General features: G+C 43.3%; 1 protein-coding gene across 1 annotated transcript in view; it reads left to right on the top strand.

Moving 5' to 3' along the window:
* Window positions 1-5,563: 5,563 nt before the first annotated feature.
* The window catches only part of ABHD2 (abhydrolase domain containing 2, acylglycerol lipase), a gene marked incomplete at its 5' end in the record, with an annotated part of 69,284 nt that continues 49,476 nt past the window's right edge, over window positions 5,564-25,371 (top strand). The window contains one exon of the mRNA XM_079700265.1: window positions 5,564-5,757. Within this exon, the coding sequence (XP_079556391.1) occupies window positions 5,564-5,757 (194 nt within the window). The remainder of the gene's footprint in view (window positions 5,758-25,371) is intronic.

The following is a 25,371-nucleotide window of genomic DNA, read 5'->3' as shown; positions in this document are numbered from 1 at the left end:
TTGCTATTTTAAAGCTTTTTTTTGTAATAAAAAAATTTGTAGTCATTATGAATTTTGGAAAAGAAAAAGAAAAATTGCCTGTGCTCTAATAATAACCCAACCAGTGTAGCATCCATAAAGATTTGGGGAGATAGTACTTCCTCCTCTGTCATTAGAAATTACAGACTACAAGAGTCTAGAAATAACAGTGGTTTAAACATGCAAGGGTTTATTCTCTCACATAAGAGAAATCCTGAGGTAGGCAGTCTGGGTCTGACATGGTGGCTCCATGGAATCATCAGGGACCCCAGGTCTCTGTCTTTCTCCTCTGCTGTCCTCTCCATGTGGCTCCTGGAGTGACCTCAAGGTCACTTCACGGCCCAAGATAGCTGTTGGAGTTGCAGCCCTGTCGTCTGCATTCCAAGGAGGCAGGGAGGGAAAAGGGCAGAAGAAGAGTTAACTCCCTGCCTTTAAGGAGTCTCCCCAGAAAGCAGAGCAGCCCCGCCAGAACTGGCCAGCATTTAGTCACGTGGACTCGCCTACCTGCCATGGAGCCTGGGATCCGTAGTTAGTTTTTTCTAGCTAGGCGCATTTTCCAGGTTTGTGTTGAAAGAAGGGAGGAGAGATTTCTTACCGGGAAGCGATCAGCAGTCAGCCACATTTCTGAATCTTTCTCTGTGTAAGTCTATTCAGCATTCTTTTTTTTTCTTTGTGGGGCATGTGGGATCTTAGTTCCCCAACCAGGGATTGAACCCGCGCCCCCTGCAGTGGAAGCACGGAATCTTAACCCCTGGACCACCAGGGAAGTCCCCTATTCAGCATTCTCTTGAAGCTATCTCAAATAGTTTGTGGAAAAGAGTGAAGGTGTAAATAAACATCAGTGTAAATATCAATAAATAAAACATACTACATCTTGTTATTTGCTACTCTGCCTTCCCGTAATTGTTTTTTATTAATTTAACATTTATACATATACTGATAGTGTTATGTTTTGAATATTCAATCAATATAGACTTATCCAGGGCTAGTAAGGACCTTAGATTTCTGCAAGGGTTGCACATTCAGATGCCTTCAGGGACCATTCAGGTACCAGCAATGATTAAGTAGGCCAGAGGTCATTGTTGAGGACCATGATAGGGAGTGGTGGGAACTGTGGCAACCAGGAGGGAGCATGGCTTGTCTAGAGGGGCAGCCCCGCCCAGCTCCATTCATTGCTGCCATGTGAGAATGCTGGATCAGTGTTGCCAAATCTTCAGATTTTTTTCTCAAGAGAAACCAGAGATCCAGGTTTTTATCTGAAATCTCCTTGTGTTTATAACTTAGCAGCTAATAAATTCATTTTTTTTAAATGCCAGTTAAATGCACTGCCATCCCATGGGTTGCCAGTTTAAGGTCTCTGATCTGGCACATCCCTTGTTTTTTAGTTGGCAGCCGAGCCCTGGAAAGGTCAAGTAGCTTGTGATGTGGCTGGAGACATTGCTCTTTAGTCCCCTCCCCAAAAAAGCCTGGTCCTCTGTGGCTAATTTGTCTCAGAATGTGAAGAAATAATAAAAATTTGAAGTTGAACAAGGCTACTCTGAAGGTTAATTGAATCTCCCTTTCAACTGGCTTTCATTTTCTTTTTAAATCATTTTGGTGTGATGGAATCAGAGAAAATTGGGCTTGAATACCAACTCTACTATTTTACAGCCGCATGAACTTGAGCAAGCTTTTGGTGTCTCATTTGTGTTTTCAGGTACTATCCACTTTCTTTCTTGTTTCTCCCTTTCTTTGCTTTTCCTGCTTTCACACAGCATAGTGGTTAAAAGCACGCTCTTTGGAGCCTGGTATGAATCTTGGTTTCTCTGCCTACTAGCTGTGTGACCTTGAGCAAGTTACTCAAGTTTTCTATGCCTCAGTTTCGTCGTCTGTAAAATGGGGATAATAATAGTACCTACCTCAGACGTACAATTAATAGCGTTAGGATGGGTAAAGTATGAAGAGTAGAGCTTGGCACATAGATGGTGTTGTATAAACACTGGCTGTCCCTCCCCCACCCCTTTCTCTCTTGAGTCTCCTCTGCTGCTTTCGAAGCCACAGATCTTTAGCCCAGTGGGCCTGGCTCTGGTTCCCCATCTTACGGTGTGCACTTTTAGCTCCGGATGGCCCTGAGTAGCCAGCCTCCAGCCCCCAGTATGGACCAGATCTGGCAGGTGTTACGGCTCCCCACTTATTACTTTCAGTTCTGTTCTGTTTCTGGAACTGTGTTTTTGAGCCTATCTGTGCCCTTTTACTTTTCTCAGCTCATATTTTTTCCTGTCGTTGCTGTATACCTGGGAGAGATGGAACAAATCAACTGCCTGCTGTCTTGACCTAGACCTGGCTAAGTTATTTCATTGGTCACACAGAGATGGTACCTGTCAGGTGTTTCTGAAGATTATGTTACAAGTTAAAGGACAAAAGCAGTGTGAGTTTGCGTTAGCCAGAGTTTTAAGTGCAGCAGATAACTCGTCCTGGAAACCACAGAGAGCCCGCCAGTCTGTGGATTCACAGAGGCTTCACCAGCAGGTCTGTCCAAACAGCCAAAAGTGCATCACATGTGTTAATTAAAGAAATTGTCTTTTTCCCTAAAGACTTTAAATGCAGAAAAACTTAGACTATGCTTATATTTCAGTTAAATTGCTTCTTTCTCAGCCTTTAATAGATCACCATCCGATCTTTTCAGCTTTTAGGTTAAATCGAATGAGATCTGACCTGACTGGCCCAGCTGTACAGCTTTTCAAGAACAGTTCATATTCGCAGTAGAGGGGAACAGGTGACGTAGGCTTGTATTGGTGAGACTCTTATTTTTGCTTCTTCTCTCCACCTTCCCTGACATTAGTAAGTAGTGAGTGGAAGTGGGGACAGAGGAACTTCTTGTACGTTTTTAATTCAATAAGTCTACTCTAGACTAGCCAGGAAACTGGTCAAGCCATCCAATGCATTCCTCTCCTCTCTTTGCAACCAAGGGGACAAGAAGGATGTCTGTTTCAGTTCCATATCACCAGCATCATGTCAGAGAAACTGGAATTCCTGCTAGGTTTTGGTTTTGACCCTTCACTAACTACACTTAAAAAATCCCTATTAAAATTAACACAACATTGGGCTTCCCTGGTGGCGCAGTGGTTGAGAGTCCGCCTGTCGATGCAGGGGACATGGGTTCGTGCCCTGGTCCGGGAGGATCCCACATGCCGCGGAGCGGCTGGGCCCGCGAGCCACGGCCGCTGGGCCTGCGTGTCCGGAGCCTGTGCTCCGCAACGGGAGAGGCCACAACAGTGAGAGGCCCGCGTACCGCAAAAAAAAAAAAAATAATAATAATAATAATAATAATAAAATAAAATTAACACAACATTGTAAATCAACTATTCTTCAATAAAATAAATTTTTTAAAAAATCCCTATTAACAAGCTGTGTCTTCTTGGATGTTGGTTTCTCGTCGGTTTGACTGGCGTAGGTGGCAGGGCTTTGGAGAGATGAGGGACGGGCCACAGGTGGAACCCCTGGAGCATCTTTGAGTGCGGTGCTGTGTACTTTTTAGGTCACAGGCCCCTTGAAGAATCTGATTAAATCTGCTGACCCTCTTCCCAGAAAACTTTCAGACACACACACTTTCATGTATAATTTCAGGGAGTTCCTGGACCTTAGAATTCCATAGGGGACCTACAGACCCCAAGTTAAAAGAATCCTTGTTTTAAGGGTTTGAGGAACAGCCTTTGGGGAACATGGCCCTAGGAGTGAGGTGACATGTCCCCAGAGGTTAAGTTTTAAGGAAACTGTCAGCTCATAAAAGGTCAAAGGTTGATGCAGCTGAAAAGTATATTCTGAGGTCTAGCCTTGATTCTAAATCATGCCAGATAAATTTAAAAAAATTATTTTCTTGCCCTGATGGTGAGTTAAGGAGCTGGGATCTTTTTTTTTTTTTAAATTGGGGTATAGTTGATTTACAATGTAGTGTTAGCTTCAGGTGTACAGCAAAGTGATTCAGTTATGCGTATACATATATTCATTCTTTTTTAGATTCTTTTCTCATATAGGTTATCACAGAATACTGACTAGAGCTCCCTGTGCTGTACAGTAGGTCCTTGCTGGTTATCTGTATTATATATAGTGGTGTGTGTGTGTTCATCCCAAGCTTTTGATTTATTCCCCCCACCCCCGCACTTTTCCCCTTTGGTAACCATCGTTTGTTCTCAATATCTGTAAGTCTGTTTCTGTTTTGTAAATAAGTTCATTTGTTTCTTTTTTTTAATTAGATTCCACATATGAGTGATGTCATATGATAACTTGTGGGATGTTTGATTGCCTTTCCTCACTGAGTTGGAACCCCTGCCAGAGATCGTCTACAGTGTGTTTGTGTTCTGTATTTGCCAAAATCACCTCGATTTTAGAAAAGGGCTTCTGAGACCTCTCTGGCCTGGCTGTAGGTCTCAAATGAGTTCATTCGGTTATGCCCCAAACACGTTTTTGAGAGATTGTTTTGTCCTGCCTCTTCTGTCTGCACCGTTGGCCACCAGAGTTCTCATGCTGTTTTTAGCAGAGGCTACTTGAAACCATTCCAGGGGAAGCTGTTGCCATAGCTACCTTGGCTGCCAGAGTTACCGTTTTCTCCTTTTTGTTAGCTTGTGGTTTCCCTGATTTTTAAGGTAACAGCTGATGTTCTGTTTTCCTGCCTTGCAGCAAGGAAAAGGATGGAGTTTTGTTGCTGTTGATGTTTGGTTTTTTATGTTTGGAGTGGTGTGTGTGTGTGTGCTCTGTGTACAAAATAAAGCTACCTGAGAAGATGAAAAGCCAGATATGCATGTACATTTTCCGTACTCTAGTTTTTAATTTTGGTCTAGCAGTTGAATTTGGTCCACTTTTAGCCCAATTTTGGACTAACGGCTATAGTCAGTTGCCTTCGGTTGCGAAAAATGTGGCCAAGTTCCATTTCACACTGCCTACAACTCCCAGGAGCAAGAACCACTGTGACCTGGGCTGAGCCTGAACTTGGCTCCAGCACCAGGGCTGCCTCCAAAGGAGCAGGTGGCTGAATCAGGCCCTTCCTGCTCTGAAAACAGAGGTGAGGCCAGCAGGCAGTACAGCCTCACCTGGTGGCAACAGCAGTCCCATCTCACGTCTCTGTCCGAGACTGTAAACACAGCACCTCACATGCAGCTGGTGCTCCAGGTGCAGGTTAAGTCTGCAGAGAGATTCAAGGTTGCCTGGTAACAGAAATCAAAGCTCGCCTCCCGGTCCCCCCTTGTACCTCTCCGACTGGACTCCTTTCTCCTGCTCTCAACAGGACGTTATTCTCGGCATTTTCCAATTCGCTCATCCTAGAAATAAACGTTCATTAGATTAAAAGAAACACCACCCAGCCCAGTTTATTAGTGCTCAGGACTGTTCATGATCTGGGTTGTTGCCAGTCTGTTGGCACTTGTAAGGCACCGATGGGAATCGGCCAGGGTGGGTTCTGCGGACACATCTGGATCGTGACAGGTGATCGCTGGCTTTGTCTCTGTGTGGTGGGCTCCTCCCCTCCCCACGTGCTTCTAAACCTGCCTGTACCCCTGCTCCCCAGATCAAGATGAATGCCATGCTGGAGACCCCCGAGCTCCCGGCCGTGTTTGACGGGGTGAAGCTGGCCGCAGTGGCTGCTGTGCTGTATGTGATCGTCCGGTGTTTGAACCTGAAGAGCCCCACGGCCCCGCCTGAACTCTACTTCCAGGACTCGGGGCTCTCATGCTTCCTGCTCAAGTCCTGTCCTCTTCTGACCAAAGAGTGAGTAGACCTCAAACCCACCTGTACACCCGCCTGCTGATCTGTCTTTGCAGTGTTCAAAGAAGAACGTTCTCACAATGTGTCCTCAAGGCATCCATGTAAACTAGTATCATTGGTGTTAAAGTAGCCACCGTCTCAATAGGAGCCTGGCATTTGAATCCTAGAGGGTAGGAGACAGCCTCAGATCTTTGTTGCCTGGAAACATCCCTTCCTCCACGGTGTGGTGTCATCATCCATGACAAGGACTTTGCAGAAAACAGTTGTCATTTTTAGGTAGATACAGAAAGCTTAGACAATATTCTAGCCCTTTATCAAATGCTCTGTTGCCAGTTCTAAGACAGAGAGATCATCCTGACCCAAAATAATTAATGAGCAAAAAAAGCACAGACTCATTCACTGGGTACTGTCCCTCTGCCTTATTGAAAAATATACTGAGCATTAACTAAGAGAATCCACTTAAAGAGAGGGTTTTCATTGCAAGTGAACCATATTTCCCTGCAGAAGCCCCAGGTCTGTGTTTTGGGGGTGGCAGGGGTGAGCACTGCTTCTGATAGAGGAAACCGTAGTTGTAAAACAAAGGGTATCTGCATTCCACATCACACGTGCTGTTTTCAGGAGATGCCTCTTGAAGTCTTCCCCTGTTGATGTCTTCTGAATAACTCCGTCTTCCTGCAGCACTTGGGACAAGCCTCTCACATGAAGCAGTCCTTGCTCTCTGGGGTCTTAGTTCCTTTCTCCTTCCTCATCATTGCTGCTTCACCTTGTTTGTGCCTCTTCAAGCTTAGTCCATTCTGCCAGTTGTGCCTTTTCAGATGGATGCTGCTCGGAGAGCCGTCTTATCCCAACCGTGTCCCCGGAGCACCTAACAAAGTTTCTAATACTCAGTGGACAGTAGCAGAAGCTCTTCCCTCTATCCCGGTATAACCTCTCACCGCCTCTGTTGGGTGAATGATTCCCTTCTAAGAGCAGATGGGCAGCAGAGACACCTGAGAGTTTGGGCTCTTGCTTTGTCCTCTTTGGTTGTCTAGTTCATTTTCATGTGCTGTTACCCACGGGTGAGCTGTGGGCTGCAGGTGTTTTGGGTGTTTGTGTACAGTTTGCTCGTAGTTGTAACAATAATGCCATGACTCCAAAAAGTTGCTATCAAGTCGAGAGAGACTTATAACTCCGTCATATTGCCTAACACCTGTGGACTGCCATGTACCATATAAATGTCATCATAGTAAATTTGGACCCGCCCCTGCTGAAGGGACTTTACATTACAGTAGGCTCCACAACCATTATCAAGGACATGGTGTTCTTAGCAAGCAGTGTTTGCATTGAAAACGCTCCTCTCTGAGGAGCGTGCACAGAATCGGTATGTTTTCAAAATTGTCCAGCATTTTTCTTCCATACTTAATTTAGATAATTCACTCATCTGGCAAGGAACATTTGCACCCGATTTCAGATTGAGTGGGACCCAGTTAGACCCAGTTCCCAGGTCTTCTCTTTGTAGAGAGCTTTTGAAAACCAAGATATTAAAAGCCCTACAAGATTATAGGCAGATGAGTACACATTTCCACCCAGCATTGGTTCCTAAGTAATTAGAGGAAGCCCTGGGAAAGTTGCTCCTGTCCAGGCTCTGGATAAACATCACGTAAGGTTTGATTCCACACTAATTGTTAAAAGTGTTTAAAAAAAAAAAAAAGCTGATTTTGGCAGGGTTTTTTTTTTAACCTCTTTTCTTGTTTTTCTTTGAAAAATACCCCAGAGACATAAGTCCAACAGTTTCTCTTTGCTTTTTCCCCTTCCTGGCACTCTTTCTCGATGAGCCTATGGAACTGTCCTGGCGCTATGTGACCTCTATTGCGATTGCCCCCACCCTCCCTCCTGGGATGGAAGTGCATCCCTGGTCACAGTCTCCTTGGACCTCGTGGCTCTGGCCACCCTCTCCCACCACCCACTTCATTAACAAGTTGCCACGCTCCTTCCTGGTGAAACCCAAATCAGGGAGCGGTGGAGGTCAGCTTAGGTTATAGGCAGAGCTGATGCATGTTTAGGACTTAGCTATGGTTTGAAGGTGGCTGTGAGAGGACAATTCCCCAGAAACTATGTACTTCCAAGACCTGTCCTGTTGAGCACAGGACCAGCCCTCCTAAAACACATTGGAACATTACTTAAAACAGCTAAATGCCAAACACCCACATTCTCTGACTTGATCGTGACAAATGATTATTAAAGGGCGAAAGGATTCACTTTTCCCCTCCATCTTTTAACTAGGTTCTTATTTTTTATTTATACTCTTAATTTTGGGAAAAACTATATCCTGTGTTCACGTAGCACATCACCAAATGTCTTCCTGTTACTCTCTCATCCACATTACTGCATTTAAAATTTTGAGTATCTCTCATAGGCATTATGCCATTTAATCCTCTTAACAACTTTGAGGTTGGATTCATTTTTCCTCTCATTTTAAGGATGGGGAAATGAGGAGTAGCAGAGGCGGCAACTGGACCCAAGTCTGTGACCCCAGAGCTGGCTTCCTTCCTATCCACAGGGAGGGGGACAGAGATCTTTCTCAGGGTACAGGTGAGAGAGAGGAAGCCGAGAGCAGTGAGGGGCCAGCCCACGACAAGAGTCTCTAGCAGGACTGGCCCCAGAGTGGCCTTCCGATTCCTGCATGACCCTCTTTCTATTTTAATCACTGTCGGAAGCCAGTGGCCTTGATGTTCTTTCTCTGTGTGGTGTGTTTGTAACAGCCTTCCATATATTCGAAGCTGAGGGCAGGAAACATATCTGTTATGGGTAAAAGTGCTTCTCCTGGGACTTTGAAGATTTTTTTCCCAGAGGCAGCCTGTCTGCAGCCTTCACAAACAATCATCTAGGCTAGAAATGTCAGTTAATTGATTTATAACAAGCTAATGGTGTTAATCAGTAACCCCGACTGAAAGTGGCCAGTTATTAGACTTATGTCCGGAATCAGGACATAGTCTCTTGCTGTTCTGGTGTAGAAAAAAAAGTCGGTGAAAGGTGAACATCGAAAACCTGTTAGGAGAATAGGGATTTTTTTCCTCCTTTCAGCACTGAAGTCAGCTTTTAAATCTGTTTTGAGATCACCTATCTAAAGATACATTAGAAGTGAACCTTTTAATGTCTGGAAGAAAACTTTTCTAAGATGGGATGATATGTCTCTTGTTCACTTAGCAACAGATTAATATTTACCTAGCAATTCCTTTTTTTTGTTCTCAAGAAGTGTTTGCTTTCAGTGAAACAAGCAAACTAAAAGCTCAAATCAGTATTATGAGAAAATGTAGATGATGATACAGATCTCTGTTTTTCCCAAATAAAAAATTTAATGCATATTCATTTTTTTAAATGGAGAATAAAGTGAAACATACAAAAATCATCATAAGTCTCCTCCTCAGAGATTCATATCATTACTACTTTGGTCATCACCCCTGTGGGGTTTTTTCTGCTGCAGATACTTTCCCCCAACAAAATTAGGGGCATATATAGCATTTGGTAACCTGCTTTAACACTTTGTGTTCCCTGGGAACTTCCCTGGTGGTCCAGTGATTAAGAGTCTGCACTTCCAATGCAGTGGGTGCATGTTCAGTCCCCTGTGGGGGAACTGAGATCCCACATGCCTTGCGGCGCAGTCAAAAAATTAAAACAAAACAAAACACTTGGCATACCATGGACATTTATCCACGCTGCTACATATGTTCTAATATTTGATTTTTAACAGCTTCAGAATTATGTCAACCATTCAGATTTCCTAATGGCCACTGGCAGCAGTGGTGTAGAGATAAAGGCTTGATTTGAAATGTAGATTAGGATACGAACTGAGGTCTTCTTCTAAACTAGCTGCAGAACCCTGGACCAAGTGACAGGCCCTCTGATCCTTGGTTTCCTTGTGTATAAAATGAAACAGTCTTACAAAGCTACTTCTCATCATGAAGCTATGATAGGAAAGTACTACCCAAGACAGCATCAATATTCTTTTTATTTATACATGAGGCAGACACCACATAGACTTCTAATACCCCAGCTGTTTGTTAGGGGTGAATGACTCAGTGACTAGAAGTCACAGAGCCATGAAGAGGGGAACATTCTAGAGCTGTGCTTTACATATATCTCTAGTTTTAAGCCATGAAGAAAAGGTTGAGTGTTTCTGATGGTAATTCTTTAACTGTAATGCATGAAAAAAGCAGGGCTGATTGACCCCATTATTCTGGCTGTGTATACTACCTCTTTTCCCATTCTAACTCACATTGAACCATCCCAGTGTGGCTTGGGAAATGGGTTGTGCTATGGACTGAATTGTGTCCCTGCCCAGATTCATATGTTGAGGCCCTGACTCCTGATGTGATGATATTTGGAGATGGACCTCTAAGAGATAATATGGGTTAAATGAGGTCATATGGGTGGGGCCTTCATGATAGGATTAGTGCCCTTGTAAGAAAAGGAAGAGATACCAATGCTCTGTCTCTACCATATAAGGACACAGCAAGAACGTGGCCTTCTACAAGCCAGGAAAAGAGCTCTCACCAGGAATCAGATTGGCTTACACCTTGATCTTGGACTTCTAGCCTCTAAAATTGTGAGAGATAATTTCTGCTACTTAAGCCAGAAAAAAAATTAAAATAAAAATAATAAAATGAAACAGGTAGCTTTCCTGCAGTACCCTTTCAGCACTAACATCCTCTGAGTCTAGGACCACTGCATTGTCACCAAGCACTGGAAAAGTTTCCTGCGGGAAGGACCCTGGGGTTGGGGAGCCCTGGCTACAAGGTAAGGGCAAGAACCCAAAGAGAAGGATTCTCTTGTGTATCTGCCCTCTCCTAACTATTCCCACTCCCCTTGCTCTAAGACAAGGGGACACTGGATCCCGTGGGCTTTTGTTTTTTTTAAGTACTTTTTTGAGCTATCATTTACATATATTAAAATACACAAACCTTAAGTATACAGCTCAGGGCCTTTTGCATATATATTCACCTGTGTAACTGCCACTCCCTTGTGCTTTACAGGAGTGTCCCGAGTCACCTCCCTGCCTCTGCCCCACTCTGTCACAATACCACTTGAGTTGGGTTCTTCAAACAGGCCAGCACCCAGGGTGCTACAGTGTGACCCCAGCCTACCTGGCCCGCCTTACCACTCATGGCGTTCTCCCATTGCCCGTTACGTGCCTGCCCCTTAGGTTTTCATCCCTGGCTCCCCCAAATCCCTTCTTTCTCTCTCCACCAAGATACCTCCTTACCCTGTAAGAAAAACTTTAAATAGCTTCAATTCTGAGAAGCTTTGCCTGACTTCCTCCAACTCCTCTTCAGCCAGAATGAGGCCCTCTTCCATCTTCCTACCCGTGTTTCCCCAGCGTGTAGCTTCTGTGTCCATTTAGCACTTTTCATCTTGTTCTTTAGGGATCTCTGTCTGTCTCTTTTCTTCATCAGTGGAGTACATGTACCCCCAAATCAAGAGCCATACTCTTGACCAGACAGAACAGGATTCCTAGCAATGCCAAATCTTTAAGTATAATGCTGTTCTGTCTCTCGTTTTCCATAGACAGGTGTAGATGAGGGATGTTCCCATTTTGGTGAATGCCACGTGCTCAGGCGAAAGAAGCCACACTGTTTTCAGCTTATGCAATCAGTGCTGCTCAGGAGCACTCCAGGGAATCAGGTGTACCTTCGGCTCTGATCAAGTTTTGTTTATTAGGAAGTCACCATGCTGTCTCTGAAAGAAGATAGATTGGTTGTTTGGTCTTAATTTAAGTCAGGGCAACCCCAGGTCTATGCAGAAAGGCAGTTTGCAGCCTCTGCCCTTCCCTTGTATTTTCCATCACCAGGTCCTGGTTAGAAAACGAAGACAGGAAGCAGGTGCCCCATCTCTGGAAGCCTGGTATTAAAATGTATATACTCCCTGTGGGAAGCCAGGCTTCTACTTTTTCACTCATTAGCAGGCCTGTCAGTATGGGTCGTGGTATAGCTGAAGATGAAGGCATTTAGGAGGAATGTGATGGAACACTTAGCTAATAGACAAGCCTAAAAGCGGATAGCTGAGGTGTTTTTATTGGATGCAAGAGACATCTGTGAGTCCCTACAGGGTCTGGAGAAGGGAAGCAGTGTGATCAAAACCTCAGCCACATGTTTGTGGGTCCTTTCTTCCCCAGAGACAAAAAGGTAATGGGTTTCTTCTGCAACCAGCTGCCACCTGTATTAATGAGAACTGGATGTTATTATTCTCTGTGAGTTTGAGAGATACCTGAAACTTGAAGAAGAGGGTCACACCCATTCCAACACCAAGTCAAAAATAGTAGTTGACTCACCTATGCCATGGTGCCCTTTCTGAGCATTTCCTCTTTGAAGCTGCTTCAGACACTGATAAGAGAATGACAGAAACCCCATGACCTTTCCATGGATCGTAATGGGTTCATCTTCTGTGGTTTTTTTCTGTTTCTCTCCTCACTCACCAAGAGTACAAACTCCAAACAAGAATCCTATTGAAATGTTGTTCTCATCATAATTAGTCCATATTTTTAGTTTCCTGCCAGTGGTCCTCCGTTAGTCTTGGTTAATGAACATTTGAAGACCTACTTCTCTGAGACTCTATTGTTGGGAGGTATTTTTAAAAGGTCATTTTAAAAAACTTTCTCATTGTGAACAAAATTTTTAGGGACTTCCCTGGCGGTCCAGTGGTTAAGACTCCAAGCTTCCACTGCAAGGAGTACAGGTTCAACCCCTGGTTGGGGAACTAAGATCCTGCATGCCACACGGCACAACCAAAAAACAAAAACAAAAACAAAAAATGTTATTGGTTTCTGCACAACTGTGCTTCCTAATTATTTCTTCTCTCAAGCAATACCAATTCCCTCTCTGTTGCAGTCATACACATTCCCTTCCTAACAGTAATATTCATTTTTCTTTTATGTACCCCAAATAAAAGCCTGATTCTATATATAAAAATACTATATATATATATATATATATATGCATGCAAGATACACTATTTTTGTTCTCATGTACCAAGGACATATTAAATAATTAGAAGTACTCAACAGAAAAGCACTAATTCAGATCTCTCTGATACTGCAGTATATGGAATTATTTTCCAAATCTAAGAGCAAAGGACTCTGTATATAAACTCCCACTCCCCTTCCCATTTCCTTCCTTGCCTCCTTTTTATTTTACTGTTTATTTGCAGTGGCAGCGTCACAGGGGATGCTAGGGTAAGGGTCTTGGATATAGACAATTGGTGTTTTCTCAGTCTTAAATAAAACACCATGCAAAAGCAGCTTCACACATCCCCTTCCAGTCAGATTGCCACCCCTAGGCCCCCCTGGGTAGAAATTCTGGAGCCAGCACTGCTTATTTATAGTGAGTTAAAGTTGAAAAGAATTTGATTATCTTGGGCTTAAATTCTTAATTCCCTCTTGCTCCCAGAGACATTCCAAATCAGATTTAGATCCTTTCCTCCTTGGCTGAACACTAAAGCTTTGTCCTTTTTATAGGATAATCTCCTAATTGCCAAGAGTCTTAATTCTATTGACCTGATTTTACCCATTTTAAGAACTGTGCAAATATTTCCTTAGATGCTTGTGGTAAACCATTAACAATTGATAAGTGGATCTGTAGCACCCTGGTGGGCTTATTATGTAAGCACCAGACCTTCAAGCACATTTTTGGGAAACTTACATTGCAAGAGAGTTCTTGAAGGAAGAAAGACTCAAAATCATCTCTGTTGAGACTGATTATTGATGGTTAGCCTCAGTGAGGACATGTTCTCAGGTGACTTCATCTTAAAATTTCTTGTTTCTGATGACATGGCCCAAACCAAAGTGGTCAAGGTGAGAAAGTTGAGAGTTGTTAAACCTTGGCTACTGTCCTCTGTTACTAGGCTGACCAAACATCCCGGTTTTCCCAGGACTGATAGGTTTCCCAGAATATGGAACTTTCGTTGCTAAAACCAGGGAAGTACCAGACAAATGGGGGTGCTTTAGCCACCCTCTATTACTGTCTTCTGCCATCAGATGGTGAGGTTTTTATAAGGGGGTATGCATTAGGGGTAGGTGTTCAGTTCGCCAGGGGTCAGGTAATTTAACTCTTGGATGTTGCTGTACTGTCCTGTACTGTCTCTGCCCTAGCAGGTCACTTATCCAAGAGGCCAGGAGGAAAGTGCTACCATCTTTGAGGCCTCTTGTATTGAATTAAGATGAGCAAGCTGAGCCTGTGGAGAAATTCATCCACTTTCTCTAACCTTGGTACAGGTTGTAGCTTCTTGTTAGAGTCTCTGTGCCTTCCTGCAGGAATTGCTGAAAGATCTAAAAGCTTCCAAATCCAGAATATTCAAGATTTCTTTGATTTAGTTCAGATGGAAGGCAGCACATCTCCCATGTGCCATGCACTCCTTAAAGCAGTCAATTTCAGTTTCCAAAAACGTATGACCAACCTATTCCCCTGTTCATTATGCCTGAGTTTATTCTTCAGGGCTCTACCATGCCTTCAAAAAGGCAAAAGAAGCATGTGCTACAGCTGATTCCATCACAACGGTGTCAAACCCAGCACATATGGATGGGCAAGTGGGCCTCTGCTCCGTGCAAGGCCGGTCCCATTGCCAAGTCACCCTCTCTTTCAGTCTTTCCCAGACTAGGCCCCAGCGACCATCTTTGTCCACCAATTATCCTTAATTTTGCTTAAACAACTTAACTAAACCCAATTTACTGTACAGGATTTGCCTGGGATCAGATCCACATTTCCGGTCCTTCTCAATATGTAGTTGACTGAAAATCAGTCCAATATCCAGGAGCAGGAAATGGGCCTCATTTTCTAGAAACTCTAAAATTTCCAAGCGTAGCCAACTTTTATCAGTTTCTCATGTTCTACTGATCCTATAAATTTAGTGCTTACCAATTTTGATGTCAAACTAATCCTTTTGTCTGCCTGCTCCACGGCACGGCTCCCTTCACTATGACAGTACACTCGATACTACAAAGCAGTATATGCTTTACTAGTAAAGTATAATTAAGACAGCAATTTGACTTTGAAAGTGTGTTCTAGAGGGTTAATAAATATGATTTCTAAACTCTAACTGCCCTTGTTGCCATCCAGCGGTGTAGAGGGTTAAGAGCTGACTGCAGTTTTACTTCATCTTTGTCTGAAGCAGCGGTGTGTGAAGCGACCAATTTTGGAACCCCCCAGTTCTCTGCAGCAGCCTCGAGGATACCTTCTGTGCAAATGGAGTCTGTTGGGGGGACTGGGTTTTAGGATCAGGATCTGCTTGGTAGTTAACTCAAGGAAAGCATCCTCCTGGATTTCTAAGGAAATCTACCCCTCCATGAAATTCTAGGAAGCAAAGCTTTTACTCATACAGAAGGCTGTAATCCTTGACGAATTGATGTTTCATGTGATTGGATGAGATGCCATCCCTGTTATCACCCCAAGTAACTGTCTGCCAGGCTGAGCAGTGCCCTCTCTCAAGGGCTTTGTCCTCCTCAGAGCAAGCACTTCCTCTGCCCAAGGTGGCTGCCTGCGGTGCAGTGTCACCACAAGCCCTGGAAATGAGTCAGCCCTTGTGGCAGCTTGGAAACCACCCTAAATCTCCACCCCATGTCGTTTCTACTCATAGAGTGAGGACTCTCGGTCAGCAAGGGTGCCTGGCGTCAAGTTGGAGGGCTTAATTTCTGAGGTAGACATTAAGAGTCTATAATCCGGAGCATTTGGGAAACCTCCTAGCCTGGAGGTCCAGTGGTTGATCCCAAACCGTCTCTGGCCTTGTGGGAATGGAGAGGTCCACAAGAAGCAGCAGGTTGTGTATTTTTCCATGTTTCCACTGAGTACTAATGCCATTGCCAACCAACCTGACTTTCCTGTTGACATGTGGCACCAAATTCTCTGGAACTGGTGTTTTCAGCCAGATAACAAAAGCTTGAACAGTAATTCCTTATTAATATAAAGTGAGAAACTCCATGTTTTTGTTTTTGTTTTTTTATTTCCTTTTCTTTTTCTTTTATTTTTTTGGCCGCGCTACACGGCTTGTGGGATCTTAGTTCGCTGACCTGGGATCGAACCCAGGCCCACGGCAGTGAAAGAGCCAAGTCTTAACCACTGGACCACCAGGGAATTCCCCATGTATGTTTTTTAAGCTTGAAATCTGCCAAGCCATAACAGTACAGACTTTTCCTTCCTTAGCATTTCAATAGAGGATGACCCTTCTCAGTGAATACATAAATATGTATTTTTTAAAGTTAGTTAATATTTAGTAACCTGCTCTTCCAGTCTGTTCTCTGTGTGTATACCACACTCGTCCCCTCCCACACACACAGAACCCTTTTTCTCGTATTTCCATCTCCTCTGCACATCAAAGTCCTCTTCGTCCCTCAAGGCCTCCCCACATCCTAGTTCTTCCAGCATTCTCTGACTTTCACTCTTCTTCTGTCCCTTTGGCTCCTACCTAACAACAGGGATGTAAATGATATCTTTCCGTGTGTGTATCTCTCTTCTGTATTCTGAGAGGCTTAAGGACAGACACCATCTTAAAATTTTCTTTATTCTCTATGGCTGCTGCTTTGCACAGAGTCAGAGCACCCTAATGTTTTTAGGTAGTTTTGGTAGGAACCCAGGTGATTGTCAGAATGAGTAATTCAGGTAAATGATAAAGGAGTTTAGAGAAAGAGGGAGATGGTACTATGGTGGCTTGGATGTTGAGGTCTTATGTGATCCTGGAAGATGAGTTGGTTTGGAAAGAAGAAAAGACAGAGAGGTTGGTGTGAGCATGAATCAGTGAAATCCATCCTTTAAGCAAGTGCTTCCGGTAGAAAACCGACTTTGCTCTCCGGGCCAGCACTCTTCACCCACCCACATCTCTCCCCTTGTCCTGCTAGCCTCCCAGCCAGCTGGCCTGTAACAAGATGATGGAGTCCTCACCGACTTGGCATGTTTCCTCATTGTCACTGCTGTGCCCTGACCCCACGACCCCTCTGCTCCTGTCGCCCCACTTCCAGGATCTTCATTTGGCTGGACTTTGACCGTCTCTCTTGCAATTCCCAAACATCTCCTTGGTGCTCTTTGTGTAGCCTTTGGACCTGCCGCCCTCTCTGCCCTTTGTTCACTGTGTCCTTGATTTTGTTTGCTAGTGTGCTTTGGCCCCATCACTGGCCTAGTCTCCATAGCTGCTTCCCGGCCAGCTCTTTGCCAGGTTCCTATGCCATGATCTGGTGTAACAAGAGCTGTCTGATTACAACAGAGAGCCCCAGGTCTTCAGGGGAGAAAGAGGAGGTCAGATCACATGGAGTCTCAAATTCCCAGAAAGGAGGTGTTTGGACTTGATCCCACGACCACTAGTGGTGGTAGGAAAGGGAAGGACGGGACAAATTCCAGATGCCTTTCAAGGTAGAATCAATAGAATCAATCAGTCAAATGTTGGTGGATAATGGAATGGCCTTGGGCATTGGCGGGAAGGGCTGAATCACAGAAAATGCAGAGGTTACTGAGCAGTTGAGAGAAGAATAGAATCATTGACAGAAATAGAGAAGTCCAGTAGGGAAGCTGCTTTCTTAGGGAAAGCTGTTTAGTTTGGGGCAGTCTGTGGGATGTACCTGTGCCCAGGTGCAAATGTGGCAATGGTGTGGCAATGGTGTGAGCTTAAGGCCCGACATGCGGATCCCAGAGCGGCTGCCGGCGGGGGAGAGAAAGACAGAGGGGCAGAGAGAGCTGCGGACCGATGGCTATGGCAGGTGAGGGTGGGAGGAAGAGCCAGTGAGCAAGCCAGAGATAGGCAGTCAGAAAGGTTAGAGGAGAACCAGGAGCCCCGGCTGCCATAGAAGCCAGAGAAGGAAGGCATGGCAGGAGACAGTGTCAGAAACCACAGAAAGTGAGGAAGAATGAGGGCTGACCAAGGGCCTTGGAGCTCGGCCAGAAAGAATCAGGGATTTTTTTTTTTTTTTTTACAACTTTATTGGAGTATAATTCATTGCAGCTCTATTTACAATAGCCCGGAGATGGAAACAACCTAAGTGTCCATCATCAGATGAATGGATAAAGAAGATGTGGCACATATATACAATGGAATATTACTCAGCCATAAAAGAAATGAAATTGAGCTATTTGTAATGAGGCGGATAGACCTAGAGTCTGTCATACAGAGTGAAGTAAGTCAGAAAGAGAAAGACAAATACCGTATGCTAACACATATATATGGAATTTAAGAAAAAAAAATGTCATGAAGAACCTAGGGGTAAAACAGGAATAAAGACACAGACCTACTTGAGAATGGACTTGAGGATATGGGGAGGGGGAAGGGATTTTTAAAACAATCTTTTGGCTGCACCGTGCGGCATGTGGGACCTTAGTTCCCCCACCAGGGATCGAACCCGCATCCCCTGCATTGGAAGCATGGAGTCTTAACCACTGGACCGCCAGGGAAGTCCCAGAATCAGGGATTTTTGAGGGTGAGTTTTCAGTAGTAGGGTCAGAAAAGAAGTCAGCTCATAGAAACTGAGGGAAAAAAAAAATGAGTGTGGTAACCAAAGCTGAGAAAGAAAGGAAGGGGAAAAAATAGGAAGCTAGAGGAGAAAGTCAAATTGGATGAAGGTCTTCCCCAAGATTGGGAAGGTGAGTGCCGGGGCACCAGGCAGAGGGAGAAGTTAGCAGCTGTTGCTCAGGGAGATGTGGAGCCTGGGCTCTGTGGTGAGACCACCTGGGCTTAAATGCCAGCTCTGGCCCCTCTTGGCCAGGCCACTTCACCTTGCTAAGTGTCTGTTTCCTCATTCGTAAAATGGGCATAAGAGCACTTATTTCATAGGTTCAGTATGAGAATAAAAAGAGACAGCATGTGAAACGGTTTATAGGCCGCTTAGCATGTGTAAGGCTTCAGTAAGTATAGCTGCTTTATTGTAGCTATTTTCATATTAACATTATTAGCTAGATCAGTTATAAAAATGACAAAGGGCATCATGTACACCAAGTTCATACAAGAATATTTGGACATCTCTAAGACCTCAGTGGATAAGTGGGTAAAGGATATGACTAGGTAATTTCCACAAGAGGAAAGACTAGTAATAAATACCAAATAATGTTCAGCCTTGGTAGCAATGAAACTTTTAAAAATGGAGTATTGTTGGATACTCAGAGGAAAATCTGGCAATATGATCAATATGAAATTAAATTGGACACGGCATTAGTCAAGATAGGCTAGTTTGTGCCGTGGTAACTAATTACCCCTAAATCTCAGTGTCTTAAAACCACAAACATTTATTTCTCACTCCTGCTACATGTTTACTTTAACCAGCAGGAGGGCTCTACTGATTGTATTCCCACTAGGACCCCAGCTGCTGGAGGTGTCATCTCCATGTGTGCTTCCATGGCCACCACGGAGGTGGGAAAAGGGCTGAGACAACTCACTGCTACCCAGAAGGGACCCTCAGTCATTTTCTTTTCCATTTCGTTGGTTAAAGCAGGGCTTATGGCCACACCTAACTTCAGGCACGCAGACTCACCCTGTATCCAGGAGGAGGGAGTATGATGGTGGCTACAGCCGCTGACTCCTATCAGCTCAACCTCCACAGTCTGTCTCTCTGCACCATCCCATTGCTTCTGCCTCAGTTCAGGGCATCATCAGGTCTTGCTTGGACTGATCCCATAGCTGCACATCTATTCTCTACCCTTCTAACCACCTTGCAGGCCTCCAAGTTGTCTTCTAAAGCACAAATCTGGTCATGTCATGCCCCTGCTCTAAGCCACCTGTGGGGTGAGGTCCAGCATCAGCCTTGCTTCTTCTCTCCCACCCACATGCCTTGTGTTCCTGACACATCAAATCACCCCACATTTCCTGATACCCTGTGTTCTCTCCGGCCTGTGTCTTACACTTGTCATTCCTTCTGCCTGGAATCCTTCCATACCTTTACACAGACTCCTTATTTGAGAGAACACAGATACCACCTCTATGAGGAAGCCTTCCTGGTTATCCTCCTCCACACTCGGAGTGAGTTGTTGGTTATCTCACAGCCTCTGGGACTTCCATTATAGAATTTACATTCATCTGCATTAAAATTATTTACTAGTTGGTATTCCATGATAAATTATGAAATAACTTACTATTAACAGCAATAACAACAAAAATAACAAATACCCTTGTCTCTTGAGTGGCTACTATCCACCAAGTTCAGTGATTTCAATATATTTTATTTCATCTGTAGAACAACCCTGCAAAATGGGTGTTATTATTCATCACCTCTACCCTCCAGTTTTTAACTAATAAGTAAATGCAACTCAACAAGGTGAATTGACTTGCCCAAAGGTGCAGAGCTGTAAGAACTGAGATTGGACCCTGGTCTGTCTTGACTCCTTAGTCCTTGTTGTTTTCTCTCTGCCATGTGTCCTCACTGCCTAGGATCATGTCCAGCACACACTAGGTGCTCCATAAATGTTTACTGAGCAAATACATAAAGACACAGATCATAAATAAAGGAGCAAAAATGTTGATTCCACTGCTATGAATTCAACACAAAGAAATCATTTAAACAAAGAGAAAAGCTAACAGGCTTGATTAACAGTGGCAGATCGAACACATGTTTATCTTCACCTCTTCTTGAATCCCCACTAAAATGATAATAAGGGGAAAAAAGGCACAAATTCTCAAGAACATAGAGAATAGGATAGGAGAGGGGAGCAGATGAGTGGAAAGCAGATGGACAAGTAGAAACTAACTTAGAGGAGCAGAGACAGCTGAAACCCCAGCCTACAGAGTGAGAACTCTGCAAGAGTCAGGCTGATTTGAAGGCTCAGGAGCAAGGCATCCCTGAGGATGGGGTGTGAAAGATGTCTGAAACCACGAAGACTGGTGGAGAGTCCCCCATTGTCTTCCCATCCCACACAACCAGGTGACTGCCCTGCCTCCGCTCTGGCAGGAGACTGGCACACTGAGAGTGGGAGTGAAGCGCCAGGCCACAGAGTCTGTGCGTGGAAAGTCCCAGCCGTGACCAGGTTCCCCAAGGAGATGGAAGGACTCCCATCTGGGGAAACTAACCTTCCCAAGGAAAAAGTCCCAAAGACTGCTATTTGGGGGTCCTCTAGCAGAGCGGCTGGAACCCACAGATTGACAGGCCCAGCCTATGTAGACAGATAGCTGGGCATCAACTCTCCTGCCATAGGAGCAGACCACCAAGAGTTGCTGGACATGTAAGGAAAGCCTTGAACATGAAAGGCAAAGATATAAAGCAAGCAGATGAAAGGAAGGGGGGGAAACACAATGGAGGGAACCAAAGTAAACTGGAGAAAACCTGTCATGAGCATACTCAGAGGGAAGAGAAGATGTACATCCTTGTGGCAAGAAGAATTGCATCGTTCAGAGAACAGGAAGAGCTTTTGGAGCACAAATGGAGAAGATTAATAAAGAGATTAGAAGATTAAATGAAGATCTCTTCCAGAAGGTAGAATAAGAAGTCCTTATAACTTAATATTAATAATAGTAACAACAAAAATAACAAAGAAAAGTGGAAGAGATATTAGAGGCTCAGTCCGAGAAATCCAATATCCAAATTGTCGTAGTTCCAGAAAGAGGCTAGAGAAAGTGAAGGGGAAGAAATTATCAAAGAAGTATCCCAATAGCTATCCCATAAGTATAGGACCTGAAAACTCCAGATTGAAAGAGCTTCTGAAATCCTAGCCCAGAGAATGAAAAAGACCTAATCAAGGCTCTTGTGAAATTTTGGAACACTGGCACTAAAGCAAGATCCCAAAAACTTGCGGAGAGTAAGGAAATAGAGCACACACAAGGACCAGGCATCAGAATGACACCAGATCTCAATGGCAGACCAGAAGCTGGAGGACAGTAGAGCAAGGCCTTCAAGATCCTGAGGTAAAACGGTTTCTAACTTGGACTTATGTACCAGACAAACTAAACCTACTGTGAGGGTAAAATAAAGACATTTTCAGATATGGAGAGTTGGTCTCAAAAAGTTTTTTTTCCAATTTACTTTTTCTCAAGAAGCTAGTGGAAGCCGACTTCTACCAAAAGCAGGAAGTTAGCCAAGGAATAGTGGCCATGGGGTCCACAACACAGGAGAGAGGCAAAGGGGCCTCGCAGGATGGGGGGAAGGGGAGCCCTTCCAGAGGGAGCAGGCACAGAGGGGTCCTTGAGCAGTGTCTCCAGGATCAAGCAAAACAGGTGATTGTCTGATGTCTTTGACTGTCCAGTGAGTTATGGGGTCCTTTAGAGTTTGGAAATAAGTTGGTGATTGGTGCAAAGAAAACTAAGCTAATGAGGAAAAGATAAAAGTGGTAACCTGAGGGAAAATGAAGAGTCCTACAAGAAAAATATAATATGTGACTTAGTTGTGACTGATATTTACATAGTTATAATATAAATACTGAAAATTAATTCAAACATGTTGCTATAACAATATTGAAAAGAATGGGTGGGGTGGTGGAGAAAATGCATGTTTTAGGGGAGGTATAAAAGAGTAGGGACAACCAACAGAATTGAAATACTTGTCTTTCAGAAGCAGGAATTGGGAGTGGAGAAGGGTAGGGAGGCATCTTGCTGGACTTTTTTACTGTGTTGAAAAAAATGAAAAAAATTCTAGAAAGGTAAAAATGAGATGTGGAAAGATATTCTACCAGCACTGTTTATTGTAGTAATAAACTTTGGGAACAAAAGGATCCTCAATGGAGGCAGCAGCAGCATAATGCAGGGGGAAGAACGTGGGTATCAGGTCAGAGATGTGGAGTTCAAATGCAAGGTCGACTGCCTTCTGGATCTTTAGACACTGTTTCCTGGTGTGTAAAGAGAGGTCCTGATAATACATGTTGCTGTGAGGGGTAAATTACATTATGTAATGTGTCCATAGAAGGTGCCAGATAAATGTTTGCTCTCTAAACTATAGCTAATAAACAGGTTAGAATTTTGTGCAGTCATCCAGAACTTAGTATTATAACTATATGTAAAAACAGGGAATAAGTGAAAAAAGCAGAGGACAGAATTATATATCTACATATTGATATACCAATATTATAACTATATCAATACTCTATATTCAAGTAGATACAGGTAAAAAGGAAACAAAAGTGAAAATAGTTTCATAAGGGTTGTGAGGATATAGATGATTTTTATTTTTTATTTTGTTTTTTTGATGATATTTAAACTTTTGATTTCTTCTAGCCGTTTCAGATTGATATGAAATAAAACTGAGGACTCTGAATATACGTTTCATCCTTCATAGTTTTGAAAGTCGTTTGTAGTTCATTGCTAATAATAGGTATAAGCAGTGACACCAGCCGTTGTCTTTTGAATCTGTCCTTCATGTGCAAAGAGAGATGTGCTTTGCTTTAGCAGAACTTTCTAGAATATGCTTATCTGTATGATTTTGTGATGCTCTCTTGTCGTATGGACAAGTATGAAGGTTTGGTGCCTAAGTTGCCGTGAGTTTTCACAAGGGTGGAGTCGTTGACTATTTGAGGAAATATTTTTCTGTTCTCATGTCATAGCAAAGGGCTGCCATTTCAACAGGGCTAAACCACAGCCTTCAACAGTGGCTTCTTTCAGCCTTTTGGAACTGCGTTCCTCTTATTGAAAGCTCCAGGCAGCTGCATCATTTCCTTCCTTTTACATTTCTGCTCAAGAAGCAGTGTCTGCATTTGCCAGTAGTTCTCTCATCAACCAGCAGAGTCTATGACCTTGTTCTGTCCTTCAGTGTTGCCCTTGTAGGCTCTGAGGTTTATCAGAGTAAATTTATTATAGTTACACATATCATAAACATCCTCAACTCCTGGATAGCTTATATTTATATTTATATTTATTTTTAAAGGACAGGTTACATTCCCATGAAAAGATTCCCCCAGACATCATCAACAAATGTTTCCCTTCAACCCATGTTTCCAGTTTCTTGACTATTTTTCCAAAAACAATTACACACACACACACACACACCACACACAAATGGTAGTATTCTGTATACTCTTCTGCATTTTGCTTTTCTTCATGAAATACCACCAAGGGATTCTCCCATATGAATGTAGGAAGAGCTTCCTCCACATATGTCTTGACTTCTTAGTATTCCACAATGGGCCATCATTTGTATACTTAGTCTGCTAGAGGGAGGTTTCATTTATTTCCAACCTTTTGCTTTCACAATGCTGCAACAGATAATTTTACATTTACATCATGATGCACATGTGTCTGTGTAGGATAAACCCCTGGAAGTAGAATTGCTGGGTCAAAGAGGATGCGCGTGGAAAATCGTGTTAGCTAATGCCCTCAAGGCTATCCCCACAAGCACCGGGAGTATGAAAGTGCTGTTTCTCCCAAACCTTGCTAACAGAAGGGGTTCTCCTACTTTTTTATATCTGCCAATCTGATAAGCAAAAAGTATTTTCTCACTGTGGTTTTAATTTGTATTTCTTTAATCAAAGAGGCTGTGCATCTTTTTTATATTTAAGAACTGTTTTTATTTCCTTTTCTATTAACCTCCTATTGGTAGCCCCTGCCCGATTTTCCGATGGTCATTGGTCTTTTCAGAATCACCTGAGAGAGCTCTTTAAGTACTAGGGAGATTAGCCCTTTGTGGTATTAGTTGCAAATATTTGTTCTCGGTTTGTCATTTGTCTTGTGACTTTGCTCATGGTGGTATTTGCCATGCAGAATTTTTTTTAAACGTTTGCATAGTCAAATCGTTGGATCATTTCTTTTGGCTTCTGGGATTTCTGTTTTCCTTTGAAAGGTCTTCTTCATTGTACAGTTATTTTTAAAAAACACCAAACTTTCTTTTGGCACATATATGCTTTCATTTTTTACTTTGAAATGTTGAATCTCTCTGGAATTTGTCCTGGTGTGAAGTGTAGCTCCAACTTCATTTTTTTCTAGATGGCTACCCTTTGCCCAACGCCACTTATTGAACAAGTCATCTTTACCCCGTTTATTGAAACACCACCTTTTTCTCCTGCTAAGTTTCCTGGATGCATTTAGACATATTTCCAGTCTGTTCCATTCTGGTGATAATCCTGAATATATACCATTAAGCAGATTTGTAGCTTTTTAATATGTTTTACTCTGGGCAGTGGGGTTGGTGCTGCTACCCCTCACTATCTTCTTTTTCATAATTTCCTTGACTATTACAGCTCGTTCATTTTTCCATATGAACTTTAGAATGCTTGTTTAATTCCAAATATAAAAATCCTGTTATTTTTACTGTGTCTCTGTGACATTTATAGATAATTTAGGGAGAACTGGCATATTTGCGAGGCTGAGTTTTCCAATGCAAGCTCGTTTGTTCCAGTCTCCTGAGCCCTAAAGAGCTTTATACACTTTCCTTCTGATCCCCTTCTCGTGACTGTGAACTCCCTGGGAACAAGAACAGAGCCAGGTTTTGAGTGTGGGGCAGTAGTAAGGATATATATAATTACTGACAATAGAAGCATGTTTTTAATTAACTATTTTAAGAACACATCTTTTTTCTAACGTTATTGTTTGCCATTTTGTGAATTATTTTTCTGCATATCAAAGAAAGGCAAGATATGTGCCCATGTTGAATGCTAACATTTTAATTATTACAGTAATCTCTTGATTAAAGTGTTCTTAAAAGGGGCATTCCACGTAGATAATCCAGGAACCTCACATGTAGCTATTCCAGCTCCTCCCACACTAGGA

This window comes from Hyperoodon ampullatus, assembly GCF_949752795.1.
Source record: "Hyperoodon ampullatus genome assembly, chromosome: 3".
NCBI classification, from domain to species: Eukaryota; Metazoa; Chordata; class Mammalia; order Artiodactyla; family Ziphiidae; genus Hyperoodon; species Hyperoodon ampullatus.
The sequence above is the reverse complement of the archived record's forward strand: the minus strand, read 5'-3'. Positions and strand labels throughout refer to the sequence as shown.